The sequence below is a fragment of the Pelophylax lessonae genome, assembly GCF_965119305.1.
Source record: "Pelophylax lessonae genome assembly, chromosome: 3".
NCBI classification, from domain to species: Eukaryota; Metazoa; Chordata; class Amphibia; order Anura; family Ranidae; genus Pelophylax; species Pelophylax lessonae.
This window is the reverse complement of record NC_138770.1, coordinates 676,249,021-676,272,308: the sequence shown is the minus strand read 5'-3', so window position 1 is coordinate 676,272,308 and position 23,288 is coordinate 676,249,021. Positions and strand designations below refer to the sequence as shown.

The 23,288-nt window shown below is 44.4% G+C and overlaps 1 protein-coding gene across 1 annotated transcript; it reads left to right on the top strand.

The window, feature by feature from the left end:
* Positions 1-2,593: 2,593 nt before the first annotated feature.
* LOC309550668 (zona pellucida sperm-binding protein 4-like) lies at positions 2,594-14,783 on the top strand (the record flags this gene model as incomplete). The annotated part of the gene is made up of 12 exons (XM_082251002.1): positions 2,594-2,777; positions 5,691-5,809; positions 7,712-7,805; positions 8,240-8,398; positions 9,057-9,241; positions 10,936-11,033; positions 11,097-11,227; positions 13,721-13,910; positions 13,991-14,141; positions 14,222-14,300; positions 14,467-14,565; positions 14,644-14,783. 12 exons carry the CDS (start codon positions 2,594-2,596, stop codon positions 14,781-14,783), a joined length of 1,629 nt encoding a protein of 542 aa, XP_082107128.1.
* Between the last annotated feature and the right edge of the window lie 8,505 nt (positions 14,784-23,288).

Below are 23,288 nucleotides of genomic sequence, written 5' to 3'. Positions count from 1 at the left end.
CAAATTTTTGCCCCATCCCAGCTCAAATCCTCTCTCTTCCCAAATCCCCCATAAACAAAATCATTCCTCCTAGCACAAATCCTTTACTCCCAAAAAATGTCCCCCCAAGGTACACATCCTTTCCACCCCCACTCCAACCCCCCCCCCCCCCCCCCAAAAAAAAAAAAAAATTAAGCACTAATCTGCATGCTTGCCCCCAAGCATAACCCCCCACCCCCTCCTCACAGGACAAATTCACCCTCCTGCTAAAAATATCCTTCCCAGTACAAAGCTTTGACTCACCCCAGCTCAAATCCTCTCTCTTCCCAAATCACCCTCCCTCCCCCCCCGTAAAAAAAATCATTCCTACTAGCACAAATCCTTTACCCCCAAAAAATGTCCCCCCAAGGTGCACATCCTGCCCACCCCCACTCTAAACCCCCCCCCCCCTCCAAAAAAAAATTATTAATCACTAATCTGCATGCTTAACCCCAAGCATAAATCCCCCTCCTCACAGGACAAATTCACCCTCCTGCTAAAAATCTCCTTCCCAGCACAAAGCTTTGCCCCATCCCAGCTCAAATCCTCTCTCTTCTCAAATCCCCCCCATAAACAAAATCATTCCTCCTAGCACAAATCCTTCACCTCCAAAAAATGTCCCCCCAAGGTGCACATCCTGTCCACCCCCACTCTAAACCCCCCCTCCAAAAAAAAAAAAATTAAGCACTAATCTGGATGCCTACCCCCAAACATAAATCCCCCCTCCTCACAGGACAAATTCGCCCTCCTGCTAAAAATCTCCTTCCCAGCACAAAGCTTTGCCCCACCCCAGCTCAAATCCTCTCTCTTCCCAAATCACCCCCCCCCCCCCCATAAACAAAATCATTCCTACTAGCACAAATTCTCTGCCGCCAAAAAATGTCCCCCCAAGGTACACATCCTGTCCACCCCCACTCCAACCCCCCCCCCCCAAAAAAAAATTAAGCACTAGTCTGCATGCTTACCCCCAAGCATAAATCCCCCTCCTTGCAGCACCCGTAATTTAGCGCCATTCCACCAGTGTGCACAATTTTAAAGTGTGACATGTTAGGTATCTATTTACTGATATCATCTTTTATATTTTACCAAAAATGGGTATTATATTGTGTTTGTGTGCACTAAAATACATTAAAGTGTATTTTATTCAACACAATTTGCATTTAAAAAACTGCTGCGCACGTTATCAACGACAGCTTATCAATTTGTGTATTGTTGTTCTTTACAAATTAATAAAAATTGATTGTTAAAAAAAAAAAAAAAAAAAAAAACTGCTGTGCAAAAATTGCAAAACCCGCCATATTATTCTCTCTTTTGATTTTTAAATCTTTTTTTTGGGAATGTTATATAGCAGAATGTGAAAAACATTGTTTTTTTTCCCCCAAATTGTCGCTCTTTTTTGTTTATAGGGCAAAAAAAAATAAAAATCGCACAGGTGATCAAATACCACCAAAAGAAAGCTCTGTTTGTGGGAAAAAAAGGACGTAAATTTGGGTACAGCGTCACACGACCGCGCAATTGTCCATTAAAGTAACGCAGTGCTGAATTGCAAAATACTGCCTGGTCAGGAAGGGGGTGAAATCTCCTGGGGCTGAAGTGGTTAAAGTGTATTTTTTCAAAACAATTTGCATTTAAAAAACTGCTGTGCAAGTTATCAATGACAGTTTATTAATTTGTGTATTGTTGCTCTTTACAAATTAATAAAAATTGATTGTTAAAAAAAAACTGCTGTGCAAAACCCGCCATATTATTCTCTAGGGCCTATGCAAAACAATATATAATGTATTGAGGTTCTGAGTCATTTTTTTTTTAGCAAAAAAATAATGATTCTTACATGTAGGAGAGGAATGTTAGAATTGGTCTGGGTGGGAAGTAGTTAAAGCCCAGCTGTTAATGGCTCTGCAGCTTTTACTTTTGTAATTTCCTTGCTACCCAAAGCAAAAACGTGTTACACAATAATACAGAATATACAGGACCCCCTCAGAACCCCTAAAACAAGGGCTAGACATTGAAAACTGGAAGCTAAAACAAAAAACGATCTCTTGGGTGAGGTTATTGGTTGCTATGGGCAGTAGCCCAGCTTTTCTAGCTTTCATTGCTCCAGTTTTCGTAAATCAACCAACATTTTTGCACATTCATAAAATATATAAAAAAAGTGCAAGGAAAAAATACAAAGTAGTAACTAATTATACGTCTTTTTTTATCTAATGCCCCATACACACGTGCAGATTATCTGCAGACTTTTGTCTGCAGATTTACCTTTTCTATGTAGTGCAAGGGCCTGCCGGATTGCATACAAATTGAAAGTGTTTAGGTTTGACCTCATATTATATGGTTTTGGTAAGTCTGCAGACAAAAGTCTGCAGATAATCTGCACGTGTGTATGGGGCATTACTCAGAGCATGAACCTTGATTAGTTGAAGAGATTCACAATCAATAGATCTTGCCCACCTTTTCAAGTATTGGGATCACCTGTGTGCATAGCAATCCCCATCCAATCAACCTGAAGCCCAGCCCCCTCTCTGGGATATAAATATCAGGCCAGGGCTGAGGGTCATTATTGCAATTCACCATCAAGATGGGTTCTTCCAGGGCAGGAATGGGCTTAGTGCTGTTGTGTTGGAGTTTCAGTTTGTCTTGGTTGCTGTGCGATGCTAAAGGACACTTTGATCGCTCCTCTCTCCTCCACTGTTCTCTGGACAAGATGGAATTGTCCTTTTCTGTTCCTGTTGAAGGGGTGGCCTTTTCTCTGAGAGTGTTGGGTAAGTTTTTTTTTTTTTCCAATTGCCTTCATTTTTAACTTATGTGTTGGGTTAGGGATGGAAATGACCAAATGTAGGGGATGCTGTTGCTCCTTATTGGCTAGTAATTTCTGTGGTAGTTCACAGAACATGGTGGATGTGAGTAGCACATGTTGAGTATGGATCAGGATATGCACTAGAATGTAGCCAGTGTCCTGCGATATTAAATATCCAGTGACTGATGGGTTTACTTATTATAAAGTGGAGCTCCCCTTACCACCCCCCAACCCTCCAATCTGTGTCCCATTGGGGAGATTTCTCTTCACTTCCTGTACCACATTCCAAACAGGAAGTGGTGGGGAAATTTCTCCAAGGTGAAAGGAATCCTTGGTTGTCACAAGAGATGTTGGAAGCCTAGAAGGCTTCACTCTGTAGCCTATGAATAGTGACAGCTTTTTCTCTATCTTACAAAGAATGGGCTGCCCTACCAATGATGCATGAAGAACTAGTGAGTCTTGGAGGAAGCATGTCCCCATTGTTGGTACTTCTAAACTGCCACATATAGGAAGGGGGGGGGGGGCAGCATGTCAAAATGGAGGAAACTAGGGAGCAAAATGGAATACCACACTAACTTTTAGCAGCCTGCTGGGTCAAAAAGCTGAATTAAAGAACCTGTTACTAGACCAGTGATGGTGAACCTTGGCACCCTGATGTTTTGGAACTACATTTCCCATGATGCTCATGGTGTAGTTGAGCATCATGGGAAATGTAGTTCCAAAACATCTGGGGTGCCATGGTTCGCCATCACTGTACTAGACCATACTTTAGGTTGCAACCTATTTTTACCAGTTAAAGCCATCCAAGACAAGAGCCCTGGGACTTCTATCTTGGATATGGTAGTAGACTTGGAGCTGTGATTTATATGTGGGGGGGGGGGGGGGGGGGTTGTTTAAGGAATGCACCTTAGTGATGCAACAAGGCAAGCTGGCTCCAATTGGTTTGGTTTCTCTCGGGCTGCAAGCCTCAGTGCATGGGATTCCAGTCTGGTGCACAGAAGACACCGGTATACCATCCAGCTGCAGCAGCTTTACGCCTCTTGGAATTTTACAGGCTGCTGGCAATAGGGCTGGGCATTGTGCCTATACCTTCTGCCTGCACCAAAAAGGCCTCAGTCCACAAGATATTGGCTAATTGGGAGATTGAAGTTAATGAACAGTGACACTACACAGCCCTGGAAGCTCATTCTGTAACTTGGTATGCTGGGGGTGAGCAGAGTCTCCCCCCCCACATAAGGCAGAGTTGTTCTCCATATCATAAGTTGCACCATCTTACTATGAGATTCTTCAATGCTTCCTTTCATTTTACTATGGGTCTGGTCAGGATGGGCCGATGCCCTGCTGGACATGGACTACAATTGCTCTGCTTTATAACCCAATGTTTAAAATGCACTGAGGGATACTCAACTGTCACAAGGCAATGCTAGCCAGTAGCTGTGTGACAGAAGCCAACCCTATGTGAACAGACTTTCAAATTTGTCTTGCTGCCATATGTAGCACTGTAAGGAGCCCTCATCAGTTTTGAGGGACTCGCTGATCTACAGTTTAAAGCAGGGTTGTCCAACCTGTGGCCCTCCACATGTTGGAGGACTACATCTCCCATACTCCCTTGCCAGCCTCTTAGCTAACAGAGTAGTATGGGAGATGTAGTCCTGCAACATCTGGAGGTCCTCAGGTTGGACACCTCTGGTTTAAAGTGATGCTAAATGGTTACATTGCCCCTTACATTTCTGTATATGGGTGAGGGTGCTGTATATTTACACTTTTCCTGTCCCTAATTGATATCCAGCTGTTGCATGACCCGGCTCTCTCCCAGACTGTCTGCAGGGAAACATAAGTAGCAGGAGCTTCTAGTCCTCTGCTGCTTATCACATGTTTAAATTGGCATTAAACAGCTTTGGTAATACAGAATATCGCATGGTTTTAAATTGGGATGGGTATCTTTATTTTTGGCAAGAACATGGTGTGGGTGCATTTCTGCCAGTCACTAGATGAGGGAGGTGCAGCCTCCATCAATCAACATGTAATTAACTGCCCCATTGTGTTTAGCGGGGGGCGTTGACTGTCTCTTACCACTGTATATGCCCACTTGTGACTAGTCACATGGGCTGATCAGATGTGATGGGGAGGAAATGCTCAGCCTTGAAACTCAAACTTGAGCATGTGGAGAGTTGCCACCACAGCTGCAAAATCCCTAGCTGAATTGGGGGATATGAACAGAATACCAAAAATTTATCTGACGGGAGTATGAACATGTAGTGAACTCGTTTAGTTTTTTTTTTTTTTCGGTCATAAATGCACAAATTGACTCCAAAATGAGAGTCCGTGTAACTTATTTATTAACCCCCCCCCCCCCCATGGGTTTCAAAGGCATGCAATTTGTTGGGAGAGGCACTGCTACTTATCAAAGGTGGGAGCTGTGCCATCAGAACTTCAATTGACCTTAATAGATTAATCTGATTTAACAGTCATGCTAGTCTTGGGCACCTATATTGAACTGTTCAATCAACATACTATTTTAATATATACTTCATGGTTTCTGGTCTAGACTAAAATGAGGGGCTTTCTCATCTAGGCACAACCTCCTGACTGCATGCCTGAGCTAAGGGCAGATGGGGCTCCAGGAAGTAAATGCTGCATGATTCATCTGCCCTTAAGATGGCTGTGGCTAGAAATTCTAGGGAGTTTATTTCTCAAAGCAAAATTAAATCATGGGTCCATTGATGGATGGGTGTTTCCATTTGTATGGTAAGTGGTGGTCTAATTTAAAAGTTTGGGTAACGAGGACTGATTCTATTGAGCATTGACTTGTTCAGAAGTGAAAATGACAGATTTGTGTTAATTTGCCTTTGTAAAATATTGGTTTCTCTGTCTTTAGATTTCCAGGATACATTTCAGAGTCTTGCCAATGATTCTACTTGTGGGCTCTGGGTAGGAAAGGGATCCAATAACACAATGATTGCTGCTGCCTATGATGGATGTTATGTAAGAGAAGAGGTAAGCCTGACAACACTGACTTGACTTTTTTTTTTTTTTTCTACTGCCATGGGCCTACTCAATTCATCTAGGGTCCCAAAAGAATCCCGAAAAGTTTTCTCTATGCTAGCTAATTATAGTGCATGCCTTTAGGTCAATATATAGCTAAAATGGAAGTTCTGGAGAGCAAAGACCTGTCTAGGTTTTTTTAAAGCCGATTCAGCCAGCAGCTTGGTATTCTTTATTTGGAAACATATATATATATATATATATATATATATATATATATATATATATATATATATATATATATATATATATATATATATATATATATATATATGATCAATTTGGCTGCTATAGCTTTACTCATAGCTAGGGATGCGCTGATACTGCCACAATAGCTGGATCGGGGAATCGGTAAAATTAACCCATCCACAGGCCGATCCGGTTTTGTTGAGTCCTGGCTCAGCCGTCCGTTACTTGCACTGAGCTGCCGATTTGCTGAGTCCCCGACTCAGCCATCCCTTGGTGTGGTATGGGATGGGAGCTGCTACTTCCTGTATAGGTCTGGCTCACAGGTGGAGTGATATCAGATGCACTCCGCCTGTAAATGGAGGAGCCGTACACATGAAGCAGCGGCTTTGCTCTGTACTGCAGCCGCATGCATATTGCGTACAGGGCCGGTGCTTTGACTATTTTACGCCCTAGGCAAGACAAGCTACTTGCGCCCCCGCCCCCAAAAAAATAAAATTTGAAAGGGAAGGGGTTAAAAAACTCCTGTTATACCCAGTGACCCTGTTCTGATGGCTCCTCTGTTATGCTGTCATACCCAGTGACCCCCCTCCCATATTCCTCCATGTCACACCAGGGGCACCTGATGTTCCTCCATGTCATACCCGGAGACCCTGATGTTCCTCCAAGTCGCACCTGGGGACCCCAATCCCTCATGGCACACCTGGTGACCCCAAAACCCTGTTACACCCAGTGACCCCCCTATCCCCCATGGCCCCCCCAACAGTGGTGGAAAGCTAGGGCCTGGTAGTTACGCCACTGCCCCAGACACCTGGCATCTTCCTCTGTCCATGCTTCCTCCCCCACTGCTGTCCCCTCAGCTTACAAGTATCATTCATGATGGACAGTGCCAACTCATGGCTGCGCCCCTAGGTTGCAATGTGCCCTAGGTGGCTGCCTAGTTTGCCTAGTGGAAGCCCTGGCCCTGATTGTGTAAGCACCGGCCCTGATTGTGTATGTGTGTAGTTCCGGATTGGTATTGGTATCGGCAGATGCACAATGCCAGGTATCGGGACAAGAAAAGTCGGATCAGTGCACCCCTACTCATAGCAACAGCATGCTATGCAAATGGCTGAAACATGTTGGCATTGATCCTGTGTATGATGTAGCCAAATGAAGGATATTACTAAGGAGTGGTTATTGCCAGCTTAATTTCTGTTTTGGATCTTTGTATAGGGGAGCCTGAGCGCCTAATCTCAGCAAGCATGTCTCAATTCCACAGTTGCACTTTTGTATCTTCTGCTTGTGTTTGCCCAGGTTTATCGTCTGTCCCCCACTTAATGGGTCATCTCAGTCTGACAACCATTGCTGCAAATGGGAGATCAAACCATTGCAAGACAAGGGAAGGGTTTTTAAAATGGTAACATGTTCTGGTGGCACATTTGTCTTCACTTGGCATCTTCAGGACAGAAGTGAAGGAAGAACATACAAATACGCTAACCCTTTACCGGAAATGGAAGTTCTAGCTGTATTTGACTTGTGCTGGAAAGCCCTTGGTAATTGTGTACAATGAGTTCCTTATACCTTGGCGAATGGGGAGTTTTTAGACCTGTATCCTGAGATTTTGTGAGACTGGCTGAGCCAACTTAACTGGTGGGTTAGTGTAATAGATTTTTTTTCCCCTTTTAGGATGGGGAATATATGATGGTTCTACTTCTGGAAGAAATTGAAGATGGTGCTGTTGACCAATACAAGATGGAGAAGAGATGTCCAATACAGAATGGTAAAAAGCCCTCTAATCTCTAAATGGGAATCCTTGTGGCATGGTCCTCTGGGGAAAAAACACGATGTAGCTTTAACATGTAGGAATAGGTGCATTGCCTCCCCATAGTAATGTGGCTTACCTGTCAGTGACTAAACTATATGAACCATACAAAGCCAGCACTCCAGTGTATGCTCTGAAATCTGTTATTGGCGGGTGGTGTCAACATGTTTCACCCAACTAGCTTTATTCATGATTAAAGCCAATTTGGCTGAAATTTATTCCCTAATGTCTCATTTGAAGATTGCAGAGCATACACTATGGGTGTTTTTCTTGTAGCCTATTACAATACTTGGGGTGGAGGAAGTGTGGATAAATCTCCTCCTATTTTTCTAAGCCCTAATCGCATAAATCGGACATACTGCATATTGCTAGCTCTTTGTTTTCTTGTATAGAAGCCCTGGATGCCCCCCGCCCTGATGTTTGCTCTGCAGTTGCTCAAGAGGATAAACTCGCCTGTGCTGAAACCCCTGTAACCAGTGACACCTGTGCTGCAATGGGATGCTGCTACTCCCCAAATGATGCTACAATGCCCTGTTTCTTTGGTAACAAGTGTAAGTAGGTTAATGCTTGATCCACCAATGTTGGGTAGCATAGCAGTATCAGCCAACATCCCTATGACCAGGTCTGTAAGTAAAACATAACTTTCTATTGGCGGGTAAGGTTGCGAGTACCTTGGCATGGCCAAAAGCATTTAAAGCTTCATTCATAATTGAGTGACCTTGAAGCCCAGTCTAGAATGTACTTGCTGAAACAAATATTTGCTAAATGGTGTCTAACTGTCTTACTAACTTGACATTAGGTTAGGCTAAGCTATAGTCAGTGACCTTTTTCAGGTAAAATTAAGAAGCCACTGGGTGTCAGTGAGACTTCTATATTTTTTTTTTTTTATGCTCTGTATATAGTGTTGTGCTTTACGCTACAACAAAACCTGTATAGATGTATGAGTTGGGTTAGACCAGTGGTTCTCAACTCCAGTCCCCACCAACAGGCCAGGTTTGCCAGAAACTAAATTGCATCACAGGTGATCTCATTTGCTGCTCAGTGATTGCAGTATTCTAGTCTGCATCTCCCCAAGGTAATACTTGAAATCTGGCCTGTTACTGGGTCCAGAGTTTAGTCTAACCCAGTGGTTCCAAAATGGTGACCACTGCAATATTTAGATAATTGCATGTCCTGATCTACATGGTGACAGACCGATTTGTCTTCTAGTGACCACACAGTGCACATTTGATGGCAATATGGTGATTGCAGTGTCCAGTGAATTGACCATGCCATCTCTGCTTCTGGATTCGGTCAGTGTGATTGGATTGAACTCCTGCAGTGGGCTGACAGCCGATACCAGTAACTCATTTGTAGCATTCAAGTTCCCATTGTCCTGCACCACAGCATCTCAGGTGGGTATTGCAATAGTCTGGATATCAGTCTGACCCTCATGGTGCTAGAAAAGCTAACCTCTTTGCAAATTCTCAAATTCTCTATTATACATATGAAATGCATGTTCTCCATTATCCATGTGAAATTCAATGAGACATTAGGACTGATGCTTGCAGTAAAGTTCTTTTGGGGGGGGGGGGGGACTACAAACTGTTACTATTCTGGTCTTTTGATCTCTTCATTTTGGGCAAGATGAATCCATCTTAACCAAGTAAAAGGATGATGGCACCTTATCGAACTTTTCAGTATGGAATCACTGTTCTAAAGGTTATTCCAGTCCAGCATACATTTAAAGCTGGCTATAAACCAGTTGTAATTCTCACTGCCTTAACTAGTACTGTTATTAATCTAATGCAGAAATCTAAATGGGCAAGTTCATTGTCCTTTCACACTTTAGGGGGGCTGGGGTGGCCAGTGGAAGTACAAAATGCCCCTGTATCATTGGGAATAAAAATTAAACTTGGTGCCCCATTTGTATTGGTAGGAGGGATGGTGAGTAATTATGACCCAGTATAACTGGTAGGAGTTAGTGCCAATCCATGGAAGGAAGAATGACCTGTTGATGAGGAGTTGGTGCCAGTGGGAGGAATGGTGTCCAGATAAAGGCAAGCAATGGCCTGCAGTTTGGAGACTAATGCACCATCAGTCCTCTGCTTGCCTAAAACGGAACCTTCTGTAGGTTTCTTGCCATGTACAGAAGGCCACCCTATTCCAACACCTTGTGTGATAGAGTTTTTAAAGACGTGTGTAGCAGTCTCCATAGGGCTTGCTGTGACTTCTTGGGTCTCCCTGAGATTACCTGCAACAGTCACTAGGAGACATCCATCCTTTGTTTGCTTACCCAAACAGTCCAGGGTATTTGGTTTGATATTTATCATGGAACTTGGATGGAAGAATAGTGGGATATTCCAACTGAACTATTCAGTATAGGACAACGCTCTTGGCCTCACCAGGTTTTGTGTAAGCACACTGCTTTAACCATACTGCCACTTGTATGGATGAACTCCTTGATCTCTGGCAGCAGATTTGATGCAACTACTTTATCTTCAGGTCACTCTCTTGCATCCCTTTGACTGACACCCATCCACTCCCTCTTCCTCTGGAGGGATAGCTCAGAGGCCCCATGAGAGATCTGTAGGCAGTCTGATCCTTCCAGTCAGGAGCTTAACCCAGAGGTTCTGCAGAGCTATCTGACTTTCAGGTTGACCACTCAAGGCAACGTGGCAGCTTCTACAGAGGGGCAGCTGCCCCTTCCTCCAGGACCCTGGTCTCCAGCCAAAGACCCTGAGCACATGTGCCCTGGCATTTAGTCACCCAGCATGCAACAAGGCACTTCCTCTGCCAATCACCAGGGCTGTAAATGTCTGTACCCTCACTTGTTGGGTTTCCTCCCACTGTCATATATGCCTCCCTATTGGACCAGTGTGCAACAGTCAGACAAGCTGAGCTGCACCATGAGCAGAACCTAACAATGTATCCTGCTCTCTGGTAGGCCGAGAGCAATCTAAAATTACCTGGCATTCTCTATGGCAAAACAATACACTCTTCTAGCACCTACCTAGGAGGGTGGTATTACTTTTAAAAAGCTCTGCCTATTCTTGGTAGTTTTAAATCTAAATCCAACTTTTTCTCCTTTTTTCCTTCGTTCAACCAGGTGCCAAATGGTCCAATGAACTATGTAGCTACTATAGAAGCCAATAGACAAGTACAGACATATCAAGGATCTTCTATCACTAGAGACAGTACAATGAGGTAAGATGAGCAAACCTGCTGTGGTATGGGGGAGCACTATCTAATACTGTACTGTTTTTCTAGGGTGACTGTGCAGTGCAGCATCATTCAAACTGGTATTGTGCCGCTGCTGAGTTTTACCGTTAACACTTTGCCACCACCTCTTCCTGTCAGTACATCTGGTCCTCTTGAACTGGAGATGAGGATTGCACAAGGTGAGAATTAAGTCTTCAGCCTGCTGGAAGCAAGCCAACACACTTCCACTAGTCTAGTGCCCATTGGTGTAATGCAACTTTTCAAACAAGGGCCAGTTTTTCTGCCCTTCATACTCTAGGGGGACTGGCATGTTGCCAGTGGGAGTAGAAAATGCCCTGCCATCAGGAGTAAGCAATGCCCCATCATTGGTATCCCAAATTTCAGAGTCCACTATGACCCACTGACAGTGGGGAATAATGCCCCAAGGGCCAGAGATTTGAGGCCACTAATGTAATGCAAGAAATCTAGTTGTTGGACTAACTACATCACATGGTTGCAGCCCTTCTGCATTAGAGGCTTTTTGGTTTGCCCTTTACAGTGTCCATGCCGCCACCAATCTGTATCTAGGAGGAATGACTCCTCTGCTCCTGCATTATTGGATAATGCGCATTGCATATTCCAGGCGGCTTCAGTCTCCTACAGTAGTTGGGAGGGGCAGAGCTTGTGTTGGGTGTATGCAGTGCCACGACAAGGTCATCTAGAGCCAAGGGCAAAGATGCCAAACTGCACCCCACAATGTGTGGGCATATCTGGCTACAAAACAGAGCAGTAATCTGCATGCTTGCCCCTTAAGCATTCCCCCCCTTGCCAAAAAATGGACCCCCCCTGAAATTTCCTCTCTGTACACATCTTGCCCACTTCATGCTACAGTGCCCAGGGCAGCCACCCCTTCTCACGGCCTTGGGTGTATGGCAGCTGTAAGAATCAGCTGCATTTATGAGCTGAAGATGGGTGTAACAGGACTACTAGGCTTGGGAGTGGCATGGCAACACTGATTAAGCTTTTGCAGCTCGCAAGGAAGCCTTTGCTTGGTCTCATGTTCAGACTGTAACAGCGAGGCTCCCTCCAATTGGAAAGTGCAGTGCAATACTAGCCTACTGACCACACTAGAACTTGCTGCATAAAGGATACAGGGCAAAAAAAATCCACAATCTCAATCAAGTCCAGATATTTATCCTTTGCCAGGGAAGCTTTGCAGAATCAAACAGGGTTTCATGTGGTTGATCCAGCTTGGCTCTTGCATGCAGCAAGAAACTGAACAATTGCATGGCAATTGCAGTATAGCACAGGAGCAATAAGTAGCAGACCTAGAGCATGCATACAGGCAAAACATTTTACAATATCGGGTAGGCCCTTAAGATGGGTTTCCATAGAAAAGAACACTGAGGGTATGCAATGCAGTCCCCTTCAAGTAGAAAGGGGCAGGACACATGTAGTAACTGGCTGTCAAGGTGGATATTCTAAGCTGTACCAAACCCTATTATGCCTGTCCAAAAGTCAATCAGGGTGGCTGTTCTTGAATCCTAACATGGAATCCACCAGGGCAGTGGTCCTCAACTGGCCTACAGGACCCACTAACAGGCCAGATTTGCAAGATAACTGAAATACATCCCAGGTGATTTGCTGCTCAGTGATTGCAGTACTGTAGTCTGCATCTCCCCAAGGTAATACTTAAAATCTTGCCTGTTAGTGGGCCCTGAGGACCAGAGTTGAGGACCACTGCACCAGGGGGATAAGCCTCTACTAAACATGCTAACGTGAGAAGGTGTGATGGCAGCCTAGAACAAACTGCTTCAACTAACTGGTTCTCTGCCTCGTTCCCTAGTAGCTCATGCTAGCTTCCCTTGGCTCTTTGACACCACATGGCAGCTAGTGCATGCTAGTCTATGGGACACTGTTGTAGTTTAGGTTAGACGTGGTGGTGCTTGTGGCTGAACATGTCCATTCCTGTAAGTACCAGGTTGCCTTTGCATGGCCCTGAACTCCTAGTTTGCATCACACCATAAAGGACATGTCTAACGAAACGGGCCATAAGAATTTGTGGAATCAACTCAAAGGGGTGTGAATGGCATGCCTCACTATAATCTCAAAGCAAGTGAGTGGCTACCGTCTGGCATGTTAACTGGCCTCCTGTCAACAGTTGCATCTGAATTTACTCCAATCAGATTTTGGTTGTTAGTGGGTGGGGTCCATCATGGCTTGACGAGTCATGACTTGCAAATGTAGGCTGCCAAACTAGGTGCTTTAAGGAGTATGCTTGTCGTTCAGTTCACTTTTGGTTAACACTGTTGCCAGTCGAGCCCTGTTTTAGGAAGTGAGGGGAGGACGGGCACCTGACTGCCCATAACGCACTGCCTGCTTTGGATTGTACCTCCCTGACTTACTGGAATAGCATTGTATCTGGGCCTCTTGGCATGGGAGTGGTGCTTTACCTTCAAATCTAATCACATAACTTGCATATAGGCTCCCAGAAAAGTTTGGCTTTTTATGTAAAACTCTTTAGCTACTCAAGAAGGCATTGTGCCTTCCTCTTAGGGATAGCTTTTCCAGGGTTAAGAGGTGTATATTCATTGGAGAACATCCTTTTCAAGGGTCCCTGATCCTAACCCCTTAGTTGCATATAAGGGCAACAAGCTTTTTTGTGTAATTAACATGTTCATTATGTAATGCAGATTTTGACTATGCCTTGTACTACACTGATGAACAGTACCCTGTGGTCAAAGTGCTCAGAGACCCAGTATACCTGGAGGTTCGCATCATCGGCAGAACGGATCCAAACCTGGTCCTTGTCCTAAATGACTGCTGGGCCACCAACTCCGCAGATCCTACACTCCTTCCCCAATGGCCCATCTTGTTTGACAGGTGGGTAATCTGTAGAATGGAAGCTATCCCATCTACCTTGTGAAGATCTCAATTCTGAATCTTTGGGTTTTGTCTTTCAGTTGCCCTTTTAATGGAGACAACTACATAAGCCAGCTGATCCCTGTTGGAGTTGCTTCACAGGCTGTACCTATACCAAGCTATTATAAGCGCTTTGTGGTCAGCACCTTCACATTTGTGGACTCCACCACCCAGCTTGCCCTTGAAGGCCTGGTAAATGAATACACATTTGTCTATATTTAATTTCAAACTTTGCTGCTTTGCTGTGATAAATGTGTAAAACTTGTCTTCAGGTATACTTCCACTGCAGTGCTTCTGTTTGTGTTCCATCCGCCATGGACAGCTGTGTGGTTTCTTGTGGCCAAAGGAGAAGTGAGTATCTTTTCAATGTGTCAAACCATGACTGGTGACAGAATCTTGGGTTTTTCACAACTCCCCTTAAATAAAAGGGGAGACTTGGTAGATGTGCTCTTGGAAAGCAAGCTGACCATGGTAACATTGTGTTTTTTTTATTTTTTTTTTTTATTTTTTTTTTTAGGAAGAATGGCTGAACTCCAGTCTCTGAAGAACACAGTGACTTCTCAAGGACCTGTTGCATTTGTTTCTGCAGACAATAAAGAAACCCTAAAACTTGAAGGTAATCTAAGATGCAATGGGGGGGGGGGTGCAGTTAAAAATTCAAGAACACTTCTAATTTTTTTTGTTTCTTTTCTAGGTCAATCCAATTACTCCACACTGGACCTGGCTAGAGCACTAGCAACTGCTGGGGTTGTTGGGTCTGTGGCTGTTGCTGTTCTAGGATTGTGGCTTTACCGCAGGAGTCAAACATGTGACATTAAAACTGCAAATGTTTAAATAAAAAAAATGTATATTTTTCTAATTCTGGTCTGTATTGTTTCCAACATGGTTCCAGAAGACCTAAAACAAAAACCCACTATTTTTAGGTGGCAGGCAGCAATCTGACTATTTTCAAGCCACAAAGGAACAAGCTATCCTTCTAAATAGGCTGGGTTAAGGTATTATAACTTTTACTTGCTAGATCAGCTATTATCCTGCCTCAGTTTTCATATATTGGCCCAATCCTATGATGGCCTGAATGCCTTTAGTTGCTGGAAAAGGATTTGTGGTGGTCGGTGATGCCACTAATTCACCTTGAGTCAACTGGGACTTAAAAAATCCTGTCCCCCCCCCCCCCCCCCTTTTACCATAAGAAGGTTGTGACAACAGGAAGCAACCCTGGATCTGTTTTGAAGGGGGGGGGGGGTATATAATGTAGTGTTCCCCTTAGGTGCTAGGTAGCATTAGATTGCCAGTGACAGTCACACAACCACTATCCATAACTCTACCCCTCATGGCATTTTGGCTTTTGTCACTTGTCTATCCTGGGGCTTCCTCAAACCTAGCCTCAGCTTTGTGAAGGATTTGGCTACTTGGTGGCAGAACCTAGTTCTCAGCAATCACCCACTTTTCCCAATGGGATTAGAAGGATGGGGGGGGGTTATGTACTGTAGTTATAAAACTGCTTATTTGCCACCCTTATCAGCTGCTAATGGAATATGTTTGGTAAAAGAACGTGACAAACGGAGAGGCCAGTATTGTGGGGAACATGGTAAAGCCCAGTATACATTGACTAATCTTGGAAGGGTAAAAGCAGGCAGTGCCTTCAGGCTCCATACTTGGTAGTTGTGGGCTTGCTAGCCTGGTAGTTGGTACAGGTGTCCAGCAGTTGCGTATCCTGATTTACTGCATCCCCCGAGGCTTTCAGGTAAACTACCTGTTCTGTCAAACCCGTGTTGAACCATTTGCACTGAAATGGTGTTGGCCCATCTATAAATTGTAGAATACCTTATTCCATCTCCCTTTTAGAATGGCGACTTTACTTATGTTAAACCATGTGTTTTTACCTGTTGGGTCAAGCAAATTTTAACATTGATCAAATGTTAGGCTGCTAATCTCTTTACTACTAGGTGTTGCTGCTCTAACTTCCATGTAATATGGAAAGCTTAAATGTGGGTGGAGTAATCAAATGATTACTTGTAGCGCTTGCAAAGTATTTGAATGTTAAACAAGTGATCTGTATCTTCAAACAATGTGCATATATTTCCCCGTGACTATATTATAAATAAATACACTTAAAATATAAATATAGTATGCAATCAATAAATCTGCAAATTCATAAAGTGCCAAAGTCCATATATCAAAAGTTCATTCGTGAAGTGAATCCTTAATGGTGAATATTATAAAATATCATGTGAAAAGTGCTTTTTTTTTTATAATATTCACCATTAAGGATTCACTTCACGAATGAACTTTTGATATATCGACTTTTTGGGCACTTTATGAATTTGCAGATTTATTGATTATTGCATACTATATTAAGTGTATTTATAATAATCACAGGGATAGATATATATAATTTTTTTGAAAATTATTTAACATTCAAATACTTTCAAGCGCTATAGGTAATCATTTTGATTACTCCACCCACATTTGAGCACTTCACTATAAGCAGCTGCAACACACATAATTTTATCTATTTAGAAACCTAGGACTCTCCATTTGTCGTGGGAATATACTTTGTATTTCTCTCTAATATGGCAAGCTTGCATTGGAACAGTCTCCTGGTCAGTATGGACATTTTGGTGAATAAATGGTACCTCTGACCAGAGTTGACTTAAGGACTGTTGCATTTCTGGGGTATCACACATTTTGCCTGGTAAAAAATGTAATCTGGTAAAACAAATTGAAGGGCCCATCCAGGTATTATAGGGAGTTAGACTTGTTTTAGGAGTGGTGTTTGGGGATGGGGAATTTTTTGGAGGGATTTGTAGTAGGGATGTTTGGGGTGCATTTGTTCTGTGCTAGGCTAAATTGGAGGGGTGGCAGATTTGTGCTGTCATACATCTTGAGGGGTGGGGGGGTGCAATTTGGTATGTCCGGCATGGGCTCTAGATGACCTTGTTCCAGCACTGCCTGCATCATCCATGTGACTTGGGGTGCATATTTAAACCTTCTTGGGGGTGGGGAGGGAGAGGGGAAGCACTCCCCCCATGCATTTTGCTCCACAGAAGGGCTTCATTTTTGTGTTGGGGGCCATGTCCTATCTTGATGCATTGCACTGCTTTCAGCAGCATGGCCTATAGTAAGAAAGCTCAGCCTGTTCTAGGAGAGAAGTAATGGTGGACTGGTTTACAGGAGAAGTGACCTTAGGGCAGTGATGTACAATTCTCCAGAAAACAATTTGGGATGGGGAGAGAGTATATTTAGTTTCACTGCAACAAATGTTATACATTGATGACAATCAAGACTGGCCCAACAGTTACTTAAGGAAGTGGATGTGTTAATGAGGTATATTGGAGTTCACTTTTCCTAAATATGATGTAACTGACACGTTTGCAGGGCCTTTGCACGGAACACAATTGGGGAAATTAGGAAACTTTTCTGTATTTGTCAGTCCCTAAGGAAAAGCAATCTAAAGACATGAGAAATCAGCATCTTCCCAACATTTGCAAACCGCTTTATTGCAGGTGATGTGACTTTGGGGGGCAGCTTTCAAAGGTGTGGACATTCAACTTTAATGGAAAGTTGGCTTTAAAAAAGCCTGGGGGGGGGGGGTGGAATAATTGCTACCAGTACAATGTCCTGTAGGGGGACAAAAAAAACACAATCTGGCCTGTTATCCCTGTAGTGCATAAAAAGGGTAACCCCCCCCCCAAATTTTCAGAGCTGCAGCATATTGAGTAAGGGTTAACAGTGCATCCAGAAAGTATTCACAGCGCTTCGCTTTTTCCACATTTTATGTTACAGCCTTATTCCAAAATAGATTTATGCAGGTTGTAAATTTCATTTTTCTTGATATAATTTTCCATTGCGCACTGAACCTTTGGAATAGGCATTATAATACAAATGGGGCCCAAATTAGTATTTTTTTTTTTTTTCATTTGAAAGGGCATCCTACACATTTTTAGGAGTAAAAAGGGGAAATGGCCCGTGGGACTTGAAATGAGGTGTCTACCTATGGCTGAAAGTAGGAAATGGAAACCAAATGAAATAAGAGGAGCTTTTATTCTGGTAAATTGGAAGTGCAAAAAATACATGGTAGTTTATCACATAATGTATACAGCATAATGGTACAGTTTATCAGTCTCACCAATATAGCCATAAATACATATATCATAGTAAATGAGTATTGTGCATCTTGAACTGACGCGTTTCGCAAGCTGTACACTCGCTGCTTCAGAGTAAATGCATAAGAACTATGTAGGCCAATGTGTCTGGAGTTGCAATGGGCTAACTGAGGCGGCGGTGGGGAGTGTCTGACCTGGGAGCTCAAGGGTCCAACTGGACCAAGCCAACACGAGGGGCCCGTGGTAGATGGATGACTGAGTATAGTAGGAGATTAGACCTTCCAATTCTGTCATAGACATATTGTGAATGGCTAATAGCAGGAAAGAATGTGTTTACGTGGAAAGGAAAAAGAAAGTGGGTGTCCCAGAAAACGATCTATCCATGGGTGTCTCAGGTAGGCAGCATCCATAGGACCCTAGCGTCATGCTGCGGGTGGTAAAAGAGGTCTAACAGAGGCATATACTGACCGTGACCAAATAGGGGAGAGGGACAAAGACTCTCCTAGGAGTAGGAACTGCACCATATCAACTATCCCAAATAATACCTACTCTATACTTGGGTACAGTGGTGGCCTGTCCGTTAGGGGAAATGCCCTCCAAATCCATGTGCTTGGCCCCCTAATCTACATGCAGAGCGCCGGATGCATGGATTCCAATGGGTTTTTTGAAGCATGTGATTAGAGCCAGAGGCTACAAAGGTGGCTCTGGAGCACTGAGCCCACCCAGTTGTGACTGCTACGTTCTAACACTAAGGCCTCATGCACACGGGATGTTTTTACAGCTGCTGTTAGGAGCGTCAGGCATATTTTTTAATTTTTTTTTTTCCCGATTAAAAATGCCCCTCCATGTTGTTCTATTGCCTCATGCACACAGACTTTTTTGAGCTGTAAGTGGCATAGATGTTATTAAGCTGCGAGAAGAACCCACGGCCTGCGCGTTCTGTGGACCAGCGTTTACAGCTCTAAAACGGCTGACGCTGCTAAAGGCTGAATAATGTTGCTTATACAGCGTTAGGCTGTTTCCATGTTCAAATCAATGGTTCCCTATGGGAGCCTATTGATTTGAATGGAAGGCGCATCGCAAGTTGGATCATGATCCGACTTGCGCTCTTAGAATCTTGAGGGGGAACTCCACGCCAAAATGGGAGGAAAAAATGGCGTGGGTCCCCCCCAGGCCCTTTGAGTCTGGTGTGGAGTTTTGAGGGGGGCCCCAAATCCACACAAGACCCTTATCCAAGCATGTAGGGCAGGGAGAGGATGAGCGAGCGGCCCCACCCCCTCAACATGGGGGAGTGTTGGTGCTTTGGGGCAGGGGAGCTCTGCACCCCCCCACCCCAAAGCACCTTGCCCCGATGTTGATGACAAGGGCCTCATCCCCACAATCCTGGCTGGTGGTTGTGGGGGTCTGTGGGCAGGAGGCTTATCTGTATCTGAAAGCCCCCTTTAACAAGGGCCCCCCCAGATCCCAAACCCCCACCCTATGTGAATGGGGTACACTGTACCCCTACCCATTCCCCCCCATAAAAGGCAGTGTATGTAAATAACGACAGACTTTTTGGAAAGTTTATTAAAAATCTTCTTCTGGTCTTCTCCTCCCCCCCCCCTCGGCTCTTCTGGTCTTCTTCCCCCCCCCCCTCGGCTCTTCTGGTCTTCTTCCCCCCCCCCCTCGGCTCTTCTGGTCTTCTTCCCCCCCCCCCCCCCTCGGCTCTTCTGGTCTTCTTCCCCCCCCCCCCCCTCGGCTCTTCTGGTCTTCTTCCCCCCCCCTCGGCTCTTCTGGTCTTCTTCCCCCCCCCCTCGGCTCTTCTGGTCTTCTTCCCCCCCCCTCGGCTCTTCTGGTCTTCTTCCCCCCCCCCTCGGCTCTTCTGGTCTTCTTCCCCCCCCCCTCGGCTCTTCTGGTCTTCTTCCCCCCCCCCTCGGCTCTTCTGGTCTTCTTCCCCCCCCCCTCGGCTCTTCTGGTCTTCTTCCCCCCCCCCTCGGCTCTTCTGGTCTTCTTCCCCCCCCCCTCGGCTCTTCTGGTCTTCTTCTCCCCCCCCCCCCTCGGCTCTTCTGGTCTTCTTCTCCCCCCCCCCCTCGGCTCTTCTGGTCTTCTTCTCCCCCCCCCCCTCGGCTCTTCTTTCTCCGGTCTCTGCAGCTTGTTATGTAGCCATTGTGGCTGTGGCCACCCGGTGATGTCATCGGGAGACCCCGTCCCCTCATGTCACAGATTTTATAACAAGCTGCAGAGACTGGCATAATCACCGGAATCATCGTCGGAGAAAGAAGAAGAGCCGAGTGCAGAAGACCGGAGGGGGAGAAGACCGGATGAAGATTTTTAATAAACTTTCCAAAACGTCTCCTGTCGTTATTTACATACACTGCCTTTTATGGGGTGAATGGGTTGGTGTACAGTATATCCCATACCCATTCACATAGGGTTGGGGTCTAGGCGGCCCCCTTGTCAAAGGGAGCTTTCAGATACCGATAAGCCTCCAGACCCCCACAACTACCAGCCAGGGTTGTGGGGATGAGGCTCTTGTCCTCATCAACATGAGGGCAAGGTGCTTTGGGGTGGAGGGTGCAGAGCTCCCCCTGCCCCAAAGCACCAACACCCCCCCATGTTGAGGACATGTGGCCTGGTATGGTGGGGTGGGGTGGGTGGGGCTGCTCACTCATCTCCTCCCTGCCCTACCGGGCTGCATGCTCGGATAAGGGTCTGGTGTGGATTTGGGGGGGAATCCCACGCAGGTTTTTTTTTCTGGCGTGGGGCTTCCCTCTAAATCCACACCAGACTCGAAGGGCCTGGTTTGGAACCTGGGGGGGGACCCCATGCGGTTTCCCATTTTGGCGTGGAGTTCCCCCCTCAAGATTCTCAGAGCGCAAGTGGGATCATCCTGATCCAACTTGCGATGCGCCTTCCATTCAAATCAATAGGCTCCCGTAGGGAACCATTGATTTTGAATGGAGGCAGAAAAAAAAAAACGTTGCTAAAAGCGATGTGGCCAAATGTGCAATAACGCAAATGGAAAAAGCTACTAAAAGCCCCTTCTTACAGCTGCTTTTTCCCGGCGGCAGAACTAGCTTTGCAGCACGTTTTTTTTTCTAACGCCCCGTGTGCATGAGGCCTAATAGATATAGGAAATCAGCAATATGTTTACATTTTGTATTCGTTTTCGCATTCCATCTGAATTAGGATAATTTTGTTATTTTGGATTCATTTAAATGCGTTACTTTTGTTAGCTGAAAATTTGGATACATCTGAATCTGTGAAATTCAGACAAAATTTTTATTCCAATTTGAAACTATCTGCCCATGTCTAGTGACCATATTATTCGCAAAGACTGGGACTAAGGAGGTGTGTCAGTGCTAAATGTGGCATTTGAAACAGAACAAGGCCCAAAGCATTTTATCAGCATGCTGACACCAGACAGACATGGAAGATCACAGCTGGCGGCTGACACACCATGGACTTTCTGATGACTTTTATAGACAGAGCTGTCCGGTAAGTGGCATAATCATAGATCACCGCCATTACTAGTATAAAAAAATAAATTACATAAATCTTTCCCATAGTTTGTAGACGCAATAAGTTTTGGGCAAACCAATCAAATACGCTTATTGGGATTTTTTTTTTTACCAAAAATATGTAGCAGAATACAAATTGGCCTAAAATGATGAAAAAATAGATTTTTAATTTTTTTTTTTTTGGGGGATGTTCTATAGCAGAAATTTGTTTTTTTTTTTAAGAATTCTTGCTCTTTTTTGATTATAGTGCAAAAAATAAAATCGCAAAGTTGATAAAATACCACCAAATGAAAGCTCTATTTGTGGGGAAAAAAAAGACATACATTTTATTTGGGTAGAGCGGCGCACGACCGCGCAATTGTCTGTTAAAGTCACACAGTGCCGAATCGAAAATAGGGCCTGGCCATTCAGCAGCCAAATCCTCCGGGGCTAAAGTGGTTAAGTGAGGTCAGTCACTGTACTAAGTATATGAAGAAGATATTGTACTAAGAATATGAAATAAGATAATAATTTATATGTTTGACACAAAAGTATAAAATACAGCGATGGATAATAAATACAGACATAAACATATGGAGAACAAGACATGGGGTAAAGGAGTACATGTAAATACATTTCATAATAAATAACTGTATCATAAATATAGTATATCATAAACGTGTAGTCAGTCTCCAAATTGTATATATTCTATCATTAAGGTGGGAAAAAAATCTTCCGGTCCAGAACTGGTTAAACAATCCTATTCTCTCCTCTGTAGACAGTAAATAAATAAATGGCCATTTTTGGGAATAATAATTGTCCTTGTATGTCTCGGTATGAACGCTGCGGTGGTCTGCCATGGAATCCCGCCATCTTTGATGTTTTTAAAGGTAGAAAGAAGAAAAAAAACATTGATGTTTATATACAACTTATGACTTCAGAAAATAATAACGCCGGCTCCATATTAGAGAGATCTGGAAGGAATCTCGGGATTGTCCAACTCATACACAAGGAGGATTCTCAGGACGCGGGATTTGTCTCTAGCAAAAATAACGGCGGTTTGAAAATCCAGAGAACGGACCCAGCGATTAATAAAATCAAGAAAGAGAAAAGAATAAACAGAAAACACATTGGGAGAATACAATCCGCCACCCTCGCTTTTCATCCCCGAGGAAAATCAGACAAATCTGAGTCGAGTCAGAGAACACCGAACCACACAATGCCGAAAATACACTGAAATATGGAGGATCAGTCTTCAGTGGCTCCTGGGGTGTCTATACTTCTCTAGTGAACGGATAGGCTGCATTCTCAGTGATGTCACCGCTCTCTAGTGAATGGATAGGCTGCATTCTCAGTGATCTCACCGGTCTCCAATGAATGCATAGGCTGCATTCTCAGTGATGTCACCGCTCTCTAGTGAATGGATAGGCTGCATTCTCAGTGATGTCACCGGTCTCTAGTGAATGGCTAGGCTGCATTCTCAGTGATGTCACTGGTCTCTAGTGAATGGATAGGCTGCATTCTCAGTGATGTCACTGGTCTCTAGTGAATGGATAGGCTGCATTTTCAGTGATGTCATCGGTCTCTAGTGAATGGCTAGGCTGCATTCTCAGTGATGTCACCGCTCTCTAGTGAATGGATAGGCTGCATTCTCAGTGATGTCACCGGTCTCTAGTGAATGGATAGGCTGCATTCTCAGTGATGTCACCGGTCTCTAGTGAGTGGATAGGCTGCATTCTCAGTGATGTCACCGC